The 22,133-nt window shown below is 42.4% G+C and overlaps 1 protein-coding gene across 1 annotated transcript in view; it reads right to left on the bottom strand.

The window, feature by feature from the left end:
- Positions 1–22,133, bottom strand: part of DNAH9 (dynein axonemal heavy chain 9) — a 300,462-nt gene that overhangs the window by 76,909 nt on the left and 201,420 nt on the right. Inside the window, 2 exon segments of the mRNA XM_065896659.1 lie at positions 4,694–5,119; positions 16,208–16,468. Of these exon segments, the coding sequence (XP_065752731.1) occupies positions 4,694–5,119; positions 16,208–16,468 (687 nt within the window).

Below are 22,133 nucleotides of genomic sequence, written 5' to 3'. Positions count from 1 at the left end.
GTGGGGACAAGAGAGAAAAGTCTTGGGGGCAAAAGGGGACTCAGTAAAACACTGGATTGACTGGAGGGTTTTACAAAATAAGGCTATGCCAAAAGAACTAATTGAAGAGAGAGAGAGAAAGAGGGAGAGAGAGAAGAAAGTCCAGGGGGAAAGGTATGTAAGAAAGTAAGTATAACAGCACTGAGATCTTCTATGAACAATATAGACAGGTTCATAGAATATAAACAGAATTTACTGATTTTTTGAATCGGTCAGTGGAGAGAGCATGGGACAATTAATTCTGGTTACAGAACACAATGTAGATATGTTCAGTGCTGGTGATTCGAATGCAAAAGTAACGATAAATAACGATAATGAAGTTGGAGAGAGGAGGGAAGGGGATGAGCTGAAGGAAAGGGTAATAATTTCATCTTGAACACTGAGAGCTCCAAGGAAGCGGCCTCCATATGACTGAACAAGAAGTAAAGGTCACGTCAGAAAAACATAGTGGCTGTCATGATGAGAAGACAGGGGATGAATGTCTTCAAGCCTCATGTAGCAGAAAGTCAACTGCCTGAAGAAGATACATCAAGAATAGGGATGCAGCACAGCACGCAGACAAGGGTCAGAAATTCAGATGAGCAGCCCAGGAAGATGAGGTAAACTAGTCAAATGAGTCTAATGTTAAAAAAAATAGGGGCCGGTGGTGACTGTGACTAAATGCAGCAAAACACCCTGCTTGAGTGAGAAGCCACTGGTTAACTCCAGGGTCACTTAGTGACATTCAGGACTCTTCCGATTATTATAAGACCGGCCAGAAATCAGATTTTTTTTTTTAAATATTGGCAATTAGTTACATCTTTGGCAAACACATTGTGCAGGCCAAATAAAACACATTTAAGCCACTAGGTAGCAAGCTCTGAGTGGCATCAACAATCAGAAAAGGGGCTTCCCTGGTGGCGCAGTGGTTGGGAGTCCGCCTGCCAATGCAGGGGACGCGGGTTCGTGCCCCGGTCCAGGAGGATCCCACATGTCGCGGAGCGGCTGGGCCCGTGAGCCATGGCCGCTGAGCCTGCACGTCCGGAGCCTGTGCTCCGCAACGGGAGAGGCCACAACAGTGAGAGACCCTCGTACCGCAAAACAAAAACAAAAAAAACAATCAGAAAAAAACAGACAAAAGAAAGAAAAGGGCAGGAGACTGTCATTTTTCATTTGAAGCTCTTCTCTACTCTCTGATATTTTATTTATGTGTAAGTGAATGCTTGATGAAGATGTCTTCCTTGTTTTTATTACTATTATTTTTATAAATTGTCACGTTCATATGTGTTCTTAATAGGAAAAAAGAAAACACAGATAAACAAAACCATCCAAAATCTACCACCAGGAGATAACCACCACTATTCATATTTGTGTGTATTTTAATTATATGTATAAAATCAAGTTGAAGTTACCTTGTAGAATCTGTTTTGAAAGATGCTTTTTTTTTTTCACTTTATGCATCTTGAATATAAAAGTCTTTACTTGGAATTATCCTAAGATCCTAAGAAAAAGACTTGGTGTGGGTGTAACTGGAGAGGCCTGGCGATGGCCTCAGGGGCACAGAGGGAGGCACTTTCCTGTCCTGGGTGGGCTTCTGTATTCAGTACGGGTGTTATTGGTGGGGGAGTGTCTGCACTCCTGGGATGTTGATAGGCATGTGGATAAGCAAAGGATTGGAGAGGAGGTTGTTAAAAGAGAGAACGCGTTTTTTTCAAAAAATATTTGGGCAGGAGAGAAGTGTCTTCCTAAGGTAGCCAGGTATTTAAAAAATATTCTGATGGCTTCCACAGGCTGAATGGGCCCATCGTGTGCATGCTGGCTACTAAAAAGGTATAAACATTTTGAAAACATTTCCTCTGCACCAAATGTTCCTTTAGTTAAAATAACTTGAGTAAGAAAGAGATCTTTGAAAATGCAGTTCTTGCAACACTTTTCCAGGAGAGACTGAAGAATATGAAAATTATCAGAAGGTATTTTCCCTCCCAAAGCAGTCAAGGGGCTGTTAGTGTTTTGCCCTTGGTATTCTTTCAAGTGGGCCATTGTGAGCGTTGATTATCAGTAAACTGGTCCATGAACGTCTGGATTTATAAAGCAAACGTACTGAGAGATTAGCTGCTTTGCCAAAGCATCTCTTCTTTATAGAGAGTCTGGCTGCAGGGATCTTTGAACTAGAGCCTTTAACCATAGAATTTAGTCTATCGATCAATAAACCCATGAAACTTGAAGCATGCGGCATGTCTGCATCTCCCGTTTCATAACTTGTAAAACCCTTTTTATCATCATGAGAAACTTGCAATAAGAATCTTATTTGCCTGGAATGCACGTGTAGAAATGAAAGGTCCAGGGGATGTTTTGGCTTGAACTTGATCATGGTAGTGAGTGATGACCAGGGCTTGCACATAATGGCACATGCAGGAGGAGGTGGTGGAGGGAAAGCAGGGGTCAGTGGTCATCGGAACCCTGGGGGTGGCGGCAGCTCCCTGTGTCCCTGTGGGCTGGGCTCTGGGCTTGTGCTGTACACGCCTTCTCTCCTTTCATCCTCACGGCAAAATCATGAATAGCCAAAATGGACTATTATTGTGTCCATTTTACTTCAGGAAGCTGAAGTTTGGGCTCTGGAAAGGCCTTTCTAAAGGTCACCCATCGGTGAATAGCACAGCATGGATTGGAAGGTCTGCTGATGGGTTTTCAGCTGCTATGTCATCCCGCAGGATTCTGATTTCTACCTCTCACTTTGGTGATACCAATTTTAATGGCAAAGATGAAGTTCAAGGTGTGAATCCAGAATCACCTCCATCCCACAATCCTGGGTGAGGGACATACAATCAAAATATCAACAAAAGGCTAATTTTATATTTATGGCCAAAGGACCCCCCCCCAACCACCAACCACAATATGCTACATGCTTTTACAAGCTTCTGTAAAGCACTGCAGGTAGCATCACACATGCCCTGCAGGCCCACACATCCACACCGCTGAGAGTGAGGGGGGTGGACAGTGGCCAGAATGGAAGAGAATGGTGCACAAGGTGGGGAAAGGTGGCTAAAACCTACATTTCAAAGGGGAAAAAGGATCTCCCATTTTTTGAAATTACCTACAAAACAGAGGCAGATTCACAGACATAGAGAACAGACTTGTTTCCTATGCCTGGAAAGCCACTTGAACTTCCCAGGCCTCGGTGTTTTCGTCTGTAAGTTGGGAGCAGTAAATCTGCAAGTGAAATTTTGCCAGAAATGTATATAAAGTTGATTTAAAGTTTGTTGTGACCATCCATGAGGAGCATATGACCTCAAAAGCACTTGCTTTTGGGGCTGATTTTGTAAGTGGGGGAAAATCTTAATTTCAAAGATTAGATCCTTGTGCCAAATTAATTTGGGGTGCTCTTGGGCCTGGAAATCAAAACAGGAAGGGGATTATTTCCAGCACCTAATGGAAGCACCTAGGAAGATGATCCATTTATTCTTGATGACGATTTTTTTTTTTTTTTTTTTTTTTGCGGTACACGGCCCTCTCACTGCTGTGGCCTCTCCCATTGTGAAGCACAGGCTCCAGACGTGCAGGCTCAACGGCCATGGCTCACGGGCCCAGCCACTCCGTGGCATGTAAGATCTTCCCGGACCGGGGCACGAACCCGCGTCCCCTGCATTGTCAGGCGGACTCTCAACCACTGCACCACCAGGGAAACCCAAGGTTTGTACTTTTTGATGAAGGTTTGTACTTTGGGTCACGACAACCTTGCTAGCAACAGGAATGAAGGGGGAGGGGAATGGGGGAGGGATGGATTGGGAGGTTGGGATTACCAGATGCAAACTATTATGTATAGAATGGATAAACAACAAGGTCCTACTGTAGAGCACAGGGAACTATATTCAATAACCAGTGATAAACTATAATGGAAGAGAATATGAAAAAGAATGTATATATATGTATAACCGAATCACTTTGCTGTAGAGCAGAAAATAACACAACATTGTAAATCAACTATACTTCACTAAAATAAACTTTAAAAAAAGAATCTCCCATTTTTGACCCTTTGTTCTTAACTCTCAGATGTCCAAAAATATTAGATTCATTGTGGCTAATAAGATAGCAGCTGGTTCCATGGATAATACTGTTCATTTATTATATGTAACCATCTGTCATCTTTTCTTTCCTCCGAGGAAAAGGAAAAAACCTTTTAGGACCAAGGTGTAAACCCATGGTCCAGTGGATCTGTCTTGTTTGGATTATACAGTGTTTGAGGAAGAAATTATAAAAGTTGCCTCTTCTGGGACTTCCCTGGCAGTCCAGTGGTTAGGACTCTGTGCTTCTACTGCTGGGGGCCCAGGTGGGTTCAATCCCTGGTCAGGGAACTAAGATTCCACAAGCTGCACAGTGTGACTGAAAATAATAAATGTCTTTTAAAAAAAAGTTGCCTCTACTGAAAAATTAGGAGATTTTGGGTAACAATTTGGTTTTCTTTAAAAATCAGGACTGAGGGGCTTCCCTGGTGGCGCAGTGGTTGAGAGTCTGCCTACCGATGCAGGGGACACAGGTTTATGCCCCGGTCTGGGAAGATCCCGCATGCCGCGGAGCGGCTGGGCCTGTGAGCCATGGCCGCTGAGCCTGTGCGTCCGGAGGCTGAGGCGCTGGGGCCTGGAGGAGAGGCTGTTTGCCTCAGGTGGGGGTCACTTACAGCGATCTTGGCTTTAACAGCCGCCAGCTTCTCCTGGGCGGCAGCGAGGTCCGAGGTGGCCTTGCTCAGTGCTTGGCGCTTGGGTTCCACGTCACAGAACACCTCGTAGAACTTCACAATGTTTATGACCCAAGAGCAGAGGCCGGCGGCTGCGTAGGACTTGGTGGCCACGAACTCAGGATTGAACTCGGGGTCATGCAGATACGGCTTGATGGCCTTGAGGCAGTTCTCGTGAATGTTCTCCTTGTCAAAGTGGATGAGGGAGTCCAGGAAGCCATCCACCTTGGCCATGGTGACCTTGGCGGCCTTCCAGCTGCGGTCCTTGGGCACCTTGCCCCCAGGGGCCACGAGAGCCATCACGGCAGCGCTGACGTTGCTGACGGCCGGCGGCGGGGAACCAAAAGACTTCAGCTCTGTCAGGTTGGTCTGGAAGAGAGAGGCAGGTCATTAGAGGAAAACGACCGCCTCTCTTTGTCCTCGGCCCACTAATGGAGCCGGGCTCAGAGCGATCAATCTCAAAGGGTCGCTTTGAAGCCTGAGGCAGCCCTCGGAATTTTAAATATCATGACTCATCAAAAGGGAACCAAGCGACTCCCCAGCGGCTTCAGACTTCCCGGAATGGTTAGCCGAGACTCAGCTAGGTTCTCTCAGGGCTTTGACTCGTGGCCCACCAGAAACACACAATTTTTTCACATTTAGCTGAAAAATATAAGGATGCCAACATACTCTGAAATATGTAGCATGCCATGAATAAAAGACAAGGTTATTATAAATTAATTTCTATCTTGGATCGAAGAGAATAGCACTGTAACCCAACTACTTTTTTTTCTTTAATTAAACTGCCTTGTTCCATGAGCTTGTGCTAACTGCACCTGGCTGTCCTGATAGCAAAGTGGCATTTTCTGCCAAGAAATAATTCAGACAGAAAGCCAGGCACACCCTGTGCCGTCACTGCCTCTGCCTAGACATGGGTTTGTCCTGTGCTCCAAGTTTCACTTGCTCTAGAAAGATATGGCTGAAAGGGCTGACCCTGGAAAGCCACTTGAACTTCCCAGGCCTCGGTGTTTCCGTCTGTTAAGTCGGGAGCAGTAAATCTGTAAGTGAAATTTTGTCAGAAATGCATATAAAGTTGATTTAAAGTTTGTTGTGACCGTCCATGAGGAGCATATGACCTCAAAAGCACTTGCTTTTGGGGCTGATTTTGTAAGTGGAGGAAAATCTTAATTTCAAAGATTAGATCCTTGTGCCAAATTAATTTGGGGTCCTCTTGTGCCTGGAAATCAAAACAGGAAGGGGATTATTTCCAGCACCTAATGGAAGCACCTAGGAAGCTGCTCCATTTATTCTTGCAATGGTTTGTACTTTGGGTCATGACAGCCTTGTCAGGGACAGCACAGATGTGGCAGATGTGCTCGCATACCTGTGCTAGTGGTTTCCCCTGGGCGAAAGAGGACAAAGTGTGAAAATACAATCAGAAGCGAAAAGCCCACAATTGTAAAATATTAATAGTTTGTTAAGCATGTTCAACACATCGAATTAAGAAAATATAAAAATGTATAAAGATGAAATTGAATTCTATAACCCAGATACATCACTGTTAATATTTCTATATAATTCCTTCCAGTTTTTTTGAATATTCATATATATCTATAAATTAATCACAACTCTGGTTTCGGAGACAGAAAACCTAGCTGAAGTACAAGGCGGATTTTCTTGCTCATGTATCTGGGGAGGATAGGACGTGAGGACCAGTGGAACTGCATTTTGAACTGCGTCAGCAGGATTCTCTGGACTCTCTTGTTTCTGCTTCTCCACGTACAGGAGTTTCTTTTTTACAAACCAGCTTCTTCATGTTGCAAGGCACTCGGCTAACCTCTCTGACCTCTACCTGGGCCACTTCCCCAGGCTCTCACTGAGCTCTGGGCACACTCACCTCTTCCACTTCCGTCTTCCCACCTCAGGACCCCTGCCTGCTACCCTCCTTCCTATGCCATTTGCCTGGCTGACCCCTTCTCATCCATGCAGATCTCAGTTCAGAAGTCCTCCCACGCAGAAAGACCCTCCCCGCCAACCTCCTCTTCCTAGTCACTGCCTATCTGAGCACGCTGGTGATCTGCATAGAACGGAGGGCAATCGGAAAAGGTTACCACTGTTTCCTTCTGGAATTACTATACTCCTCTCCTTCATGCGAACAGGGACCTCATCTCTCTCGTTAACCACTGCAGCCCCAGTGCCTAGAACAGAGACTGGCACACAGTAGGTGCTCATCATCAACACGTGTGTTGAGCGATCAAATGAGAGGAAGGGGTGCCGCAGCTCCAGGCTCACATCCATTGCTTTGCAACTAGAAGGGAGGAAGATTTTTTTCCTCCAACGCAAGTGAAAATTAAAAGGTCCTGGGAAATGATCTTGTTCAGTGAGGTGGGGTTCCTGTCACCAGTCATCGTGGGGCAGGTGATGTGGCACTGCTAATTGGAACACAGGATGCAGGAGACATTTCTCAGAAGAAGGCAGATGTGGTTTTGGATGAGCCGGCATCAGGCACACTCCCCTCCCTGCCTTAGGTCTCTTGTTCTAGCTGATGCCTTGGCCTTGCCTGCTCTTCCCAGGTACCTGCCTGATGAATTCGCTCCTTTCCAAGTAAAAACTTCTCCCTCTCAAGGAGGCCCACACCCATCACCTTCTTTAGTACTGAAACCTCCCACCTCCTCAATCCCCTCCCCAGCTGCCCTGGCCCCAGAGCTCCCCCTGATTCTGCTCTACGGTTTTCTTTTTTCTGCAGCATCTGTCACATTCTAATGTATTGTATAAAGTACGTTTTCATTACGCTGCTTGTCTCTCACCCGTCCCCTGTGCTAGAATAGACTCTTCATGGAGGCAGTATCTTCGTTCATGGGTGCACCACAGGCACCCAGAACACTGCCTGGCATGGAGTGCAGTCGGGGAGTCTCTGCTGAGTGAATAAATGTGTCTGCACAGTCATTCGTTTGGCAAATGGGGATACAGTGGTGAATAAGAAAGGCAAAGTCCTTTTGCTCATGCATGTGGGAGAGGTGGGCAGAAGAAGAGGCCAACCTTGGATATATTGGATAGTGAGAAGTGCTCTGAAAAAAAAAACAAAACAGGGCTAATGGGATAGTGGTTTCTTGAGGAATGATGGTGCCACTTTGGCTAGGGAGGGAGACCTGGGAAAGCCTTAGAGAAACTGCCATTGCACGTTGGGGAAGGGCAGAGAGTAAATGTGCAGGCTGGGGCAGGCACAAATGCCACATTCCAGCACAATTTATAAGAGCTCTTCACATATATATGAGGATGCTAACTCTTTTCTTTTCAAATAAAATATTTGTTTATGATATTCTGTGACACGTAGAAATTTAGTTTTTATGTAGCCCAATTGAACAATCCTTTTCCAGATGATATCTGCTATCATCCTTTGTTTTTATGCTTAGAAGCGTCTTTCATATACATATGAAAATTGACCTTACCTTATAATAATTTTTCTAGTTCTTTTACAGTTTGTTTCTTACTGTTCACTGGTTTACAAGGTAACACTATTTTGTCCTTTTATTAAAAGAATAAATATTTATTGTGAAATACTTAGCAAAGATAAAGATGAAAGCCAGAATCACTCCTGATTTTACTACCTAGAGATAAACATTAGTTATGTGCTGGTGTGTTTCATTATATGTACTTAACAGATAGACTAACAGAGAAACACAGAAAAGAAAGATGCGTGAACATATATGAATGTGGTATATATCTGGCTCATTCATTTATATATACATATATGTACACACACATATACATATATCAATCATTGTTTACACTATTTTTTCAAACCTGGCTTTCACTGAAAACTGTACCTTAAACTTTTTTGTGTCATGAATTATTTTTGCATAACATGATTTTAAATAAAGTATGTACAATTTTCTCTCATTTAGATGGTCCATAATTTATTTAGCCAACCCCGTATTGTTGGGCATTTAGGTTGTTAAATTTTTAATAGCTGTTTAAATGATATGAACTTTTAGTGACATTAGAAATAAATAAGCCAAAAATCACACTGGAATTAAATTAGACTTAACTTGTAAATTATTTGAGGAATAGTGACATCCTTATAATATTAAACCTGCCCTTACACAAGCTTGGTACATCTATTTGCCTATTTATATTTTATATTACTCAACAAAGATGTGTAGTTTTCTTCACATAGTTTCAATAAATTTGTTTATGTTTATTTGTACCATGTGTCTTGGCTGTTATCTTGAAAATATTATATTTTCTAACTGGCTACTGCTGATATTAGGGAAACTATTAAATTTTGTAATGGGCCCTTAAGTCTTCCCTTTTATTTGTTTTATTACATTTTTATGACACCTATGAATAATAATACATTTGTCTGGTACTTTACAACATTTACATGTTACCATTTTTCATTTATTATTGCATGGCTAGAAAGTTTAGGACAACTGTTTTATAATAGCAGTGAAGGGGGTCATTATAGTGCTTTTTCTATGTTAATGGGAATTCCGCTAATGCTCTACCATTAGACAGGATGTTTTGCTCTCGGACTGAGATTGATTGCTTTGTGTTAGCAAAATATCCAAATACCCTTTTTTCCTACTTTACGAAGAGTTGTAATAGGAATGGATGTTGAAGTGTATTAAGCACCATTCTGACATCTCTCAAAATGACTACAGAGCTTTTCTTCTTTGACCTATGACTGAGTATGTTTACAGGGTAGTATTATATAAGGGAAACTTATCAGTTGGTAGCATATTGTTGTTTGAATAAATTGCTGGATTTGAATTACTAGGATTTCATATGGATGTCTTATATCACTATTCATAAATTCGATTAATCTGTTTTATTTTCTTGTGCTATCTCTATCACTTTTAGTATCAAGCTTATCACATAATCAAGGCCTTAAAAAGTCCTGTAGGAAAGAAGTCTGTTAAACTTTGTAACCCTAGAATTCTCAAAATCATTTGATTATAAAATCTACTTTTCATATAACTTGTTAATATTGTTAAAAAGTCAAATGAAAGGGAGAAATATTTACAATATATATACCAAGACATATACTAAAAATTAATTTTAAAACCCTATAAATCAATGCGGAAAAGGGAAATTATCTCATAAGAGAATGGACAAAGAATCTGAACAAATAATGGACAAAGGAAGAAATCTTAATATTTGAAAAGTTGCCCAGGCTTATTAGAATCAAACCATTTACAATTTTTTTAAATGAAAAATTTTTTGCTCTCCTGTTGAGAAAAATTAGGATAATTGAAAATATCTAAGATTGGCAAAGGTGTGGGGAAAGCAGTGTTTATAACTATAAAAGAGAAGAGCTATTTTGGACAGAAATTTAGCATTACTTATATAAAAAAAGAGAATATTGTTTATATGAGTTTCCTATTGCTTCTGTAACAAATTACCACAAACGTGGTGACTTAAAACAACATGAATTGATTATCTTACAGTTCTGGAGGTGAGGGGTCTTAAGCTGAAGATGCTGGAAGGGCTGGTCCCTTCTGGAGGCTGAAGGGGAGACTGTTCCTTGCTGCTCCCACTTCTAGAGGTCGGCCACATTGCTTGGCTCAAGGCCCCACAGCACATCAGCTGTGTCCACCCCCTGCTCTTGTCACCACATCAACACCACCTTCTTCTTCCGACTTTCTTGTCTCCCTCTTCTATGGACCCTTGTGATGGCATTTAGGACCCACTGGATAACCCAGGGTAATTTCCCCACTGCAAGATCCTTGACTTAATCACACCTACAGAGTCACCGTCACCATACGAAGTAAAATTCACAGGTTCCAGAGGTTAGGACGTGAGTATCTTTGGGGGGTGGAGGAGGCATGATTCAGCCTGCCATGCTGTTTGACCAAACAATTGTACTTCTAATTTGGCTCAGAGAAATATTTGCATATATGTAGTAAAGACGTATGCACATATATTTGTATTGGAGAAAAGAGAGAAACTAATTAAACACTCAACAGTAGATACATGGCTAAATGAAATAGAGTACGACTATAGCCTAGAATACTACAAAGCATTAAATCAACAAGATTCAATGTATGTACTGGCATGAAATAGTCTTGTTTCACGAAGAGAAGTAAGTTTCCATTATCCATTTGTATTTAAAATATGACATATTTTATATGTGCATTTGTACAAATATAAATACACAGAAAAATTGCTGGACTAGATACAGCTCAAATTCTTCCAGCAGTTTTCTTTTGGGAGAGGACTGGGGCTGGAGTGGAAAGAAGGGTGACTTTATATTTTACCCTATATATTCTATACTATTTGAATTATTCGTAACACCAAAAATGCCATTATATGTTATTTGTATAATAAAAAATAAGTTTACGGGCTTCCCTGGTGGCGCAGTGGTTGAGAGTCTGCCTGCTGATGCAGGGGACACGGGTTTGTGCCCTGGTCTGGGAAGATCCCACATGCCGCGGAGTGGCTGGGCCCGTGAGCCATGGCCGCTGGGCCTGCGCGTCCAGAGCCTGTGCTCCACAACGGGAGAGGCCACAACGGTGAGAGGCCCGCGTACCGCAAAAAAACCCACAGAAGTTTACTGTAAAAAATCCATAGGAAATAAATAGAAAATTCCAAGTAATTCTGTAAGAAGACAAAAAAAGGCCATGAAATTGTAAGCAAAACCATTCTTCAACTAAGGCAGGAAAAGTTATACTGGATTTATTTCAGTTTAGCTATAAAAGTGAAATAAAACTGCCAAAGCAGAGACTTAAAATATACAGAGACTTACTACCATGCTCTGATTTATGTATTAACTAAAGATTTATTGTTAACTTTGAAAATGATGAGAAAATAAGGATGTGGTCCTTAAATACCCGAGTGCTGTGAACGCAGAAAAATTTGAGGCTACTTGAGGGGTCCTTGTGTACATGAAGCAATATCTCCCCTGTCACATGCAGTACAGTCTGATCCGTTCTGCTTCATCAGGCGGGGCGGGGGTGTGGGCAGCTGGGAGAAACGGGTGAAGGCAGTTCAAAAGGTACAAACTTCCTGCTATAAAAGAAAGAATCCTAGGGATGTAAGGGACAGTGTGTACAGTTAATAACACTGTATTGTGTATTTGAAAGCTGCTAAGAGAGTAAATCTTAAAAACAAAAAACAAGAAAAAAATTGTAACCATGCGTGGTGATGGATGCTAACCAGACTTACTGTGCTGATCGTTTTGCAATACATTTGTATGTATCGAATCAATACGTTGTACACTTGAAACTCGTATAATGTTATATGTCAATTATACCTCAAGTTAAAAAGTGCTGTTTGAGACCCATGAATCAGTTGTATCCTGCAGATTGTAAACACTGGTCCACAGTTAAACTTCTTAGTGATGCCACGGGCTGTTATTGATCATGCTCGAGCCACCTTTAGAGACTCATCTGCATGTCGCCTGTGCACCTTCGGCTCAGACACACCACACCCTTTCATGCATCTGTGTCTTACAAACATTGTTCCTTTCTGGGATGGGCTTTTCTACCTCCTGGTCCATCTAGTGAAACACTCATCCTTGTGGCCCTTGTGTCACAGGGTTTCTCTTCCCTAGTTCCTACCTGGCCAGGTGGTTAGCTATGCCCTTTTAGGTGCTCTCCAGCCAGTGAAAATTTTAAACTTTCATTTCTGTTAATGGAGTCCACACACAGTTCAGAGCTACTAGGCTGAGAACAAAACACATGCCCACTCCCCCCAACTCCAGCTCTCCAGAAGCCACCGCTTACAAATTCTTCCATCATTCCTTTTAGATTTCATGCCTTATTGATAATGGATACACTGATGCTGCTATGTACTTCATTTTAGATGCTCTTGAAAGACTTCCTATTGTAGAGTGTGACTATTTATTTTTATTGCCCTCTTTTCTCCCCTAAGGTCCTCCCCCCATTATGGTCACATCAAAATTTTAGTTCAAATTCAGTATATACATGACTACGATTATAAACATTGGTTACCTTGGGTTATATTTTCTTGTTTGCATACCTTTAATTTTTTTCTGAAATTAACAAATACTTCCATTGTTTGTTTCCTTATAAGGTAAGCTTCTAGGCAAATATCCGAAAGAGGAGGTAACAATGGAGATACTTGGGAGAAGATATTCCACACAGAAGCAATTTCTCGTTCAAAGGCCCTGGGCTGATATTGTGCTGGGAGTGTTTCAGATACAGTGAGAAGGTCAGTGTGGGTGGACTGGAGTGACAACTGGAAGAGAAGTGACTGGGGTGTAGACTGTATAGTAGAAGAGATGAACCAGGCAAAATCATGTAGGGCCTTGCAGGCCATGGTGACAACTTTGGATTTTATTCTGAATATGATGGATCCTAAAATTTATATGGAACCATAAGAGACCCAGAATTGCCCAAGCAATTCTTTTCCCGAAGAAAAAGAACAAAGCAGGAGGCATAACCCTCCCAGACTTCAGACAATACTACAAAGCTATAGTAATCAAAAGAGCATGGTATTGGCACAAAAACAGACATATGGATCAATAGAACAGAATAGAGAGCCCAGAAATAAACCCATACACCTATGTCAATTAATCTTGAATATGATGGGAAGCCAATGGAAGGTTCTGAACAGAGGGATGATGTGGTCAAACTGTTGTCTTAAAAAGGTCACTCAGACAGCTGCAACGGGCAAAGACAGCACTGGAGCAAGGCTGTAAACAGCGAGGCCAAGTGAGAGGCTATTGCAATAGTCCAATGAAGATACGATGGTGGCTTGGACCAGGGTGACAGCAGTAGAGATGATATAAAGCATTTGAATTCTAGATATATTCTGAAAGTAGAATGGATAGAACTTGCTAATAGATTGGATGAGAGTGTGAGAGAAAGAGCCCATTAATTCCTATTTGCCCCTTTCTTTGTAACAGAGAAAAGAAAGTGAGGGATTAAGAAGTTCAGTGACTAGTGCCAGGCTCCACAGCCAGTTAGAAGAAAGCACCTATCATGTTGCCTGGTACATAGTAGGCACTCATTAAAAATGAGTTTTACTCCCTTTGTGGCAGAGATATCTAGACTTCAAATCCAGTGCTATTTTCAGAATTCTATCCCATTACTTCCATGAGTTACATCTCTATGTGATTATTTCTACCAACAATGATCAACTAACTAATCAGCCAACAAATTAACCAAGGGTATTTATGGGCTTTTGCTGTTTCCAGCGTTGTGGAAACAGACGAGGTAACACTGTTATAACGACATCATCAACCACAACAAACGTTTATTGAATGGCTGCCATCTGTTAGCTACTTTTCATACCTTATCTCATTGAATCCTTATAACAACCTGATGGGGACTATATTACTATTACCTCCATTTTACAGGTGAGGAAACAGACGCTCAGAGAAGAAAAAGTCATTCCTAGAGCCACACGCAGTGAATAGTTCAGCCAGGATTTGGACTCAGCTCATCTTAGAAAATATAATCCCTGTGTCAAAAGATCTTATGAAAGACATCAGTCTTCTTCGCAAGAAATGATCAATGAGCACTTACAAGAGGGTGAATAAATAAAGCGGTCTCTCTTTTGTGCTCTGGAAATCAGAAAAGGGAGAGACTGATCTCGAATGTAAGTTTGATTTTGAAATATGGGTCGTATTTAGACAGAGTGAGATGAAAGGAGAGGGAATCCTAGGTTGCGGCAGTGAAGTGATGTCTAATCAAAGGCCTGGCAGTTGAGATGATGCTACTGGGGGCTCAGGGAGACACAGACCCGGCTGTATTAACAGGTTCAGGCTGAGAAGTGGTAGCATAATTGGGCTACACCTCCGATTCCCCGTCCACCTGATGATACCCAAAACTTTCCTGGAGGAATCTTGTGTTCTCTAGGGTAGAGGCCCACTTAAGGCCTTTCTAGGTCCTTCCTTTTAGGGACTTTTCACCCTACGTCATAAAAAAATACTAAGATGCATTTAGTATTTAATCTCACATTAAATACATTTTATACATAAGTATACGTCACAGGATTTTGCAATGTCCCCATTTCAATCTCAGATTTTCTGAGGCCCTGTGTCAAGAGATGCTTCCTTTCAAAGTGAGGTGTGAGTTGGCTACACAGAACTAATAAAAGAAGGTTTCAATAGATCACAGTGTTTTGACTCTTGAACCTTTCACTTGCACTGAGGGTATGAAGGAGTCAGGCGATCGAAGATTAAGAGAGAATGTTTAGTGAGAACTGCTGCTGAGTCCCACCCACTCTGCCTTTAAGAGAGGATGGGGGACATTTGCACTTCACATCAAGTCTGGAGAGAAGGGGGCTTTAAGGAGACCACTCAGAGAGCTTAAACACTTCCTGCACAATTTGAGTCACACAGTGGACTGGGATCTAACCTACACCCCAGAAATCTACAGGAGGAGAATACCAGGCTAGTCCCCTGACAGTAGAACTAGGGTAATTTACTGCACAGGTGGCCAATGATCTCAGAGCCTGTCTGGACAAAGGAGGCTCAGGTGTCTCCCGAGGAGCAGAGGTGACCTGCTGGCACGGCACACCTCGCTTAGGCTGTCTTAGACCTTGACCAAGTAAGTCATCCACGTGATGGGCAAGTGAATAGCTAGACCCTCAGGAGAAGGAGGAGAAAGCAACCTGCAGGGAAAGATCCCTGGGACTGGTGGAGGGTCTCCAAAGAGCTGATGTGAGCATCCCGATAAATGGTCAGCTTTTCAGTTCCTCTCTGATGCCGACTCCTGGTGACATGAGTCCGTCTGCCCCCTTTTCCGCCTTCCTCCCTTACCCCTTCAGCCATGGTCATCCAAATAGGAAAGAAGGTTAATTGTGAAAACTATAAAAGGAAGTAGTAGTAACCACACGCTCCTCCCAACACACAGAATACATTTAAAGGGAACCAGAATAAAACCGCCTATGAATGCATCTCAAGAGTCATGGTCCACCAAAAGGTCATGTATATGAGTTGAATTTAGTTGACACACAATTGCATGTTGTTGACACCTGAATACTTGCTAAGTTTGATTTTGTAGAATTTTTTTCTCATATTTTGGAGACAACATCTTTTTAGTCTCATATCTTAAGTATTTTCATAGGGTCCTAAAAGGCTCATGTGTCCTATAGTACATAATGGGTAAAATGACCATGGACTGCATAGCTGGAAGATCTCTGGGCTTGGATTTTGCAGATGTGAGTTCAAGCCTGGCTCTAACATTGAGGTTTGTGACTCTGGGCAAGTCAGTTCTCTGGGCCCTGAAGCGAGGAGGCTGGACCAGTTGGCCTCTCCTGTCCTGACTGATTCTCACACTCATGTCTCTCGGATTTCATTGGTAGCTCGTGGATCCTGACATACAGTCAGCTTAAATAAATGTTTATTTGCTTAATGAATAAACCAGTGACAGCTGGTCCCAGCCAAGCCCTCCCGACTTTGCCTTTGTATCTCTTTGGAACAGGAGGGTAGCAGGTTGTCTTTGGGTCACAGGAGAGTCTGCTCCTCCCCCGAGGGATAGGCAAGCACGCAGACACGGCTCCTACCTTGCTGAGGGTGCTGAGGGCTGCCTGGGCCGCCGTGAGCGCTGGCTCTGCCTTGGCCAGGTCTTCCTCGCAGTCCTCCTGCTTCTGCTTCACCTCTAGCGTGAGGAGGGCCACCTTCTGCGCCTCCTTGTCTGCGACGGCTTTCTCTCTGCTCGCCTTGTCTGTCTCTATGCCGACCACCTGAATCAGCTTGTCTGCGTCTGCATTCTTCTGTTTCAGGTCCACTTCCTGGGCAGCCAGCTTGGCTTTCAGATCATCCACCTGCAGCAGAGAAGCAGCAGGTTTATTCGGACATGACTGTGGGGGTCTGACCCTGCAGAGCAGAGAAGAATGCCGACTCCTGATGCAAAGGTGAAAAGCTGAGATCTCAGCTGGGACCAAGCTCCCTAACCTGGGAAAGAAAAGGAACCCTGGACTCCCTCTTCCTCTCCCCTCTGCAGTAAATGTGGTGGAAGATTCTAAGTAACACATGCCCTGACCTTTCTTTCTCCTTGATGCCCAAATGACATAGGCTGCTTCTCACTGACATTGGTGCCTATATCTTACAAAACCTCACATGCCTAACATAACACTTTGCACATAGTAGGCCCTTAATAAAAACCAGGCATTCTTTAATTGAAATTGGCCAATGTGGAACACACCAAGGATTTAGCAAACTATAAAAATGAGTGTCCACTGTGCATCCTGAAAGATGGAATATATGAACAGACAGTGACCAGACCATAAAAGTAGAACCAGCCCAGGAAACCAGACCATTATCTACAATAACCGGCTCAGGAAGCCAGCCTGCTACAGGTCATACTTGTAGGAAGTCAGATTACTGTCCAAGTAACAGTCCAGGAAGACAGACAACAACCTCTGTAACAATCAGCCCCAGATGGCCAGGACTTGATTAATAACTGACAACTTTCTTAATTTTGTCCCTGCTTCCAACGTAGGACCAATGAGAGAAATTCAAACACACACCCCTAACCAACCACACAGGGTGCCCTGCTCCCAGTCAGCCCTCCTCCAGCTTCCAAGGGCCAACAGCCTTCATCCAGGAACGTTCCCTTCTTCCCACTATCAAGCTTTCCCGCTCCTCTGCCTGCCTTTGTGTCTCTGCCAAAGTGCGAACAATGGTGGCTGACGCCCTTGCTAGAGCAGGCTCTGAACAAAGAGCCTCTAAGTGTTCTCATTTGGTTCGTCTTCATCTATTTCCACAATCCTTTCAAGAAATAGATGACCAGGTTGAAGTGGGACAGCAAGGATTCCGATGGTCCTGACCACCTGGGTTCCCTGCCCAGCCTCCATATTCATGTGCATTTGGAGGCAGTAATGAAGTGATGGGGATGTTGGCTCTCAGGAAACCTTCTATTTCCCTGATCAGCTAGGGAGGGATGAATGGTTTTCTATGTGTTCAGTAGACCGTGATGGTTCTCAGAATGTGGTCCTTGGACCAGAAACATCAGCATCACCTGGGTACTTGTTAGAAATGTAAATTCTCAGGCCCACTCTGGACCTACTGGATCGGAAACTCTGGCAATGGGGCCCTGAGATCTGTGTTTTAACAGGCCCTCTGGGTGAATCTGATGCCCGCCTAGGTTTGAGAATCACTGGCCTAAGTCATGGCTTTTTCACGTGCAAGGAGAAGACTCATCTATTTCTGGAAAGTGAAAAAGCCAATTGGACTTGCAATATGGCCCATAAACTTTACATTGCAGCATGACCTCTCGTCCCTCATTTTCCTGAAGTCTATCTCACGCAACAACCAAATATTACTTCAGAGCTCGTGGAACGTGTCAAACAGATCCCAGTGCTTTATGATACAAAAATAAAACGGAGGCTTAGAAGCTTCTGATAATCCCTTTTCATGGCAGACCGAAAGAAAAGAAAATGAAGGCAGAAGAAAAAAAGAACGCTCTCTAATTTTGTGTATCCATAGAAACTGGAGACTGTGCATTAACCTCACATGAAGGCCTGCTCCCTAGAGCTCGTCTTAGGTTCCCGCATTGGAAGGTTAATCCATTTCCACCTCCCGCTGTTCAGCTGCATGGAGTTATTTCTACAAGGACAAAGATGCAATTGTAAATCAAAATGGTTGGACCACATAATCACTCCAGTCAGCAAACACACCAGTAACTTTTTGTTCCTTTTTAAATCTTGGGAGATTTGAGAAAATTGAAGTGGGTTTTTGGTGTTGTTGTTTGTTTTATGGATTGCAGATTTGGCTATGACCTCAGGCTCACATTACCGGCACTGTGGATGGGAGCTTTATAGCTCTTAAGCTGTGACGTGGAGTGACATGAGGGTCCCACCAGTCAGAAGTAGGCTGCTCCCCACAAAGCTACAGAGAAAGCACAACTCAGGGTCATTTTATGGCTCTTATGTAGTAGAACAGGACATTGAAATAGGTTACTTAAATTTTTTGTCTTCCTTTTTTCCCTTATTCAAAGCATTCGAGCCATATTCTGGGTCTCTTCTTATTTAGACACTCCCACGCCTGGATAGGAGGATTGAGAGGGAAAGTGTCACCAATACTGATGAGACCCTTTCTCTCAGTCTTGCCGACCCCATGACTATTGACCGTGTGTGCCAGGTGGGGGGATGCTGACTGAGTCCAGTGAGGACGGGATAGTGGTGAGAGACCCTCCCTTCTTTGAGGTCCAGGTACATGATGTTACGGAGAGAGGCCAACCTTCTCAGGACCTCCCCGCAGAGCTCCAGAAGAAGGAGAAGGAATCCAGGATAATCAGTTGCCAAAAACACTCCACTGAGGAGTGGAAGCCTAGAGGTATCTTCCTTCTTGACTCAGAATCCATACAGTCACCCAACACTTTCTGATATGAATTTGGACTTCAAGCAGGCTTTCCTCTTAGATATAGATGTTTTCCATCTATAGTAGATATCTGTTAGGTTTGCCTGCCTAATAATAATAATTTTAAAAAACCCTATGTTTTGGTAACATAGCTTGATTTTCCTTTGAAGACCTTTCCTTCGCAAGTCTTTGTATTTTGGGTGAAGCAGACTTTGGTGGTTGTCATGGATCCTGGCTTGGCCAATGAGAGTATCCAAGTTACAGAGATTGGTTCAACTATGGGCAAACCAATGACCCCAAGAGGTCAATCAGTGCCAACCCAGGAACTTGGCTGAAAATACTGGTAAAGAAGCAAAGCAGACAGAATACTAATCTGGGGGTTGCCTGCTTGAACAGGGACATCTAGTGAATATGCAGCACCAGTCTTGTCCAAAGTAAACTCTATCCCTCACTTTTCAGTTATATGAATCAATCCACTTTTTTTTTGTTTTTTATTTTTAAATTTTATTTATTTTTTAAAGGATTTTTTTGATGTGGACCATCTTTAAAGTCTTTATTGAATTTATTACAATATTGCTTCTGTTTCATGCTTTTTTTGGTTTTTTGGCCGTGAGGCATGTGGGATCTTAGCTCCCTGACCAGGGATCAAACCTGCACCCCATGCGCTGGAAGGTGGAGTCCTAACCACTTGGCTGCCAGGGAAGTCCCAATCCACTTTTAAAAATTTTGTTTTGTTGTCTTGTCTAAACCAACATTAGTTGGATTTTGGTTAGTTGCCATCGAAAGGGCCCTGATAAATATCTAATGCAATCTCAAAATTTTCTCTCCTTTTCTCCTTCCCTCCCCTGCTGTATTTTCCATCTTTTCATCTTTTTTTTTTTTCTTGTAGGGTGAATTTGAGTTAGTTTTTTTTTTTTCACTTGCAACCAAAGGGTCTTGAGAAATACATCATCATAAATTAACTGTCCACTTCAGGTGGCCTGAGATTGTTTTAAATCCCAAGATAAACTGAACTTAAAAGTTTCCAGATAGACAGATTTGTGGATTAAATCCTATCTGCAGGGAACTGGTAGTGCCCCACGTGCCACCATCTACGAATGCTTCTTCCGGCCAACAGACCCTCTTCCTCATGAACACACTGGAGTTAAGACACAGAAGCGAGGTCGCCAGTGAGAGAGGAAGGGAGGCCCCAGTCACAGTGGGGGGCTATGACTGTGTCACGAGAGAGAACTGACTACCTTCCAAAGACTGACTTTTTAACTTGAAGTGACCAAGTCAACCTGAAATGCAAAATTAAGAGATTTCTACTCTTAAAGGAAAAAAGATGGACCCAGAGCTAAGTTAAACTCAGTTACGGAAAAATAAAGTTATATTCTGACCAGATGAATCAAAGCATGAAATTATAAGTCTAAAGTTTATTAAATTTTAGATTACCATACGATTGTTAATTATTGTCATTATTACTACTTCCAATACTACTATTATTGCTAAATAAATTCAGGGTCTGTCTGAGCCTGAGCTGTGAGATCCATTTAGCCTACTCCTACCAGATTATGTACACCAAAAGCTGTCATAATTGGGTAGAAGGATACCGTAGAATATAATTCAAGTCATTACCCTTATACCAAGATTTATGGCGCTGTACTTCTGTGCTCTTCTACCAAAGGAATAATTCCAGATGAAGGGTTTATATCAGAGTTAGGCACCCCAGATACCATTTTTACAAGAAGAATCATCATTATATAACCATCAATAAGTTTGGAATACACATCAGGTGACAGAATTGCAAAAGACCCATTCTCTACCCACTCTCTGAATTTGTAGGTGATTTTAGAACCTGTTCATTTGCTTATTTGCCTATCCATCTATCATCTACCCATCTACCCATTTATAGAACACATTCTATGTGCAACCGAAACCTGATTTCTGCCCTTGAAGAACTGATAACAGTATGGCATGATATATGCAAGAGACGAAACATAATTCAAGGATTAATTCATGACATTGTTAATCAACCATACTTCAATTTTTAAGAAAAGGATGAATAATTCAAGGAACATAGAGAAAATAGAGAAGGAAATGTATACTGCTCAGAGCTTAGAGAGGGCTTCTGGGCAGGGAGCTATCAAATATTTTTAGATCCTGACAGTGACAAGTTGACAAGGTGGGGCATATATAAAGACACAGAGATGTGAGCAAGCTGTGGAGTTTGGGGGGAACTTCAAATAGTAGTGCTGGACTTCAGGGTAGTAGAAAAGAGGAAGAGGAGAGTGAAGCTATATGCAATTTAAAAAGTTCCAGAAAAGTTCAGAGAATCTGAACTGCAATGTCTAGATCATTAAGGCCTACTGAAGAGAATACTCAGACTTGTGGTTTGAACAAAGATCACGCTAAGAGCGGGAGAGAGGTTGGTCTGAAGATGTGCTGTCTAGCTTGGCAGCCACCAGCCACGTGTGGTTAATGGGCACTTAAAACGTGGCTTAAAATGTAGCAGTCTACTTAGTCTCTCTTGCTGTATTCTGGCAGCATTCCAGACTGCAAGCACTTAAAACGTGGCTTGTTCCAATTCAGATGCGCTGTAAGTGTAATCATACAAATGAGTTTTTGAAGCCTTGTAGAAAAAAAGGGAAAATATTTTATTAACAACTTTTTTTACATTGATTACATGTTAAAATGATAATATTTTGGATATACTGGGTTAAATAAAATGTTACTAAAATATGTGATAAAATTATATACTACTAAAATATATAATTAAAATAAAATTCACTTCATTTTTACTTTTTTTGGATGCAGCTACTAGAAAATTTAAATTTGCATCTATGTCTTGCAGGGTGTTTCTATTGGATAGTGCTGGTCTAGAGTGCTGTCAGAATATAGTCAGGGAGACTAAGTAGAATGTTATTAATTCATTCATTCATTCATTCATTCAACAAATATTTATTGAGTGCCTACTCTGTCCACGCACTGTTTTAGGCACTTGGGATACATCAGCAAACAAAACAGAGGGCTTCTGGGCAGGGAGCTATCACATATTTTTAGATCCTGACAGTGACAAGTTGACAAGGTGGGGCATATATAAAGACACAGAGATGTGAGCAAGCTGTGGAGTTTGGGGGGAACTTCAAA

This window comes from Phocoena phocoena, chromosome 19 (assembly GCF_963924675.1).
Source record: "Phocoena phocoena chromosome 19, mPhoPho1.1, whole genome shotgun sequence".
Lineage (NCBI taxonomy): Eukaryota > Metazoa > Chordata > Mammalia > Artiodactyla > Phocoenidae > Phocoena > Phocoena phocoena.
The sequence above is the reverse complement of the archived record's forward strand: the minus strand, read 5'-3'. Positions and strand labels throughout refer to the sequence as shown.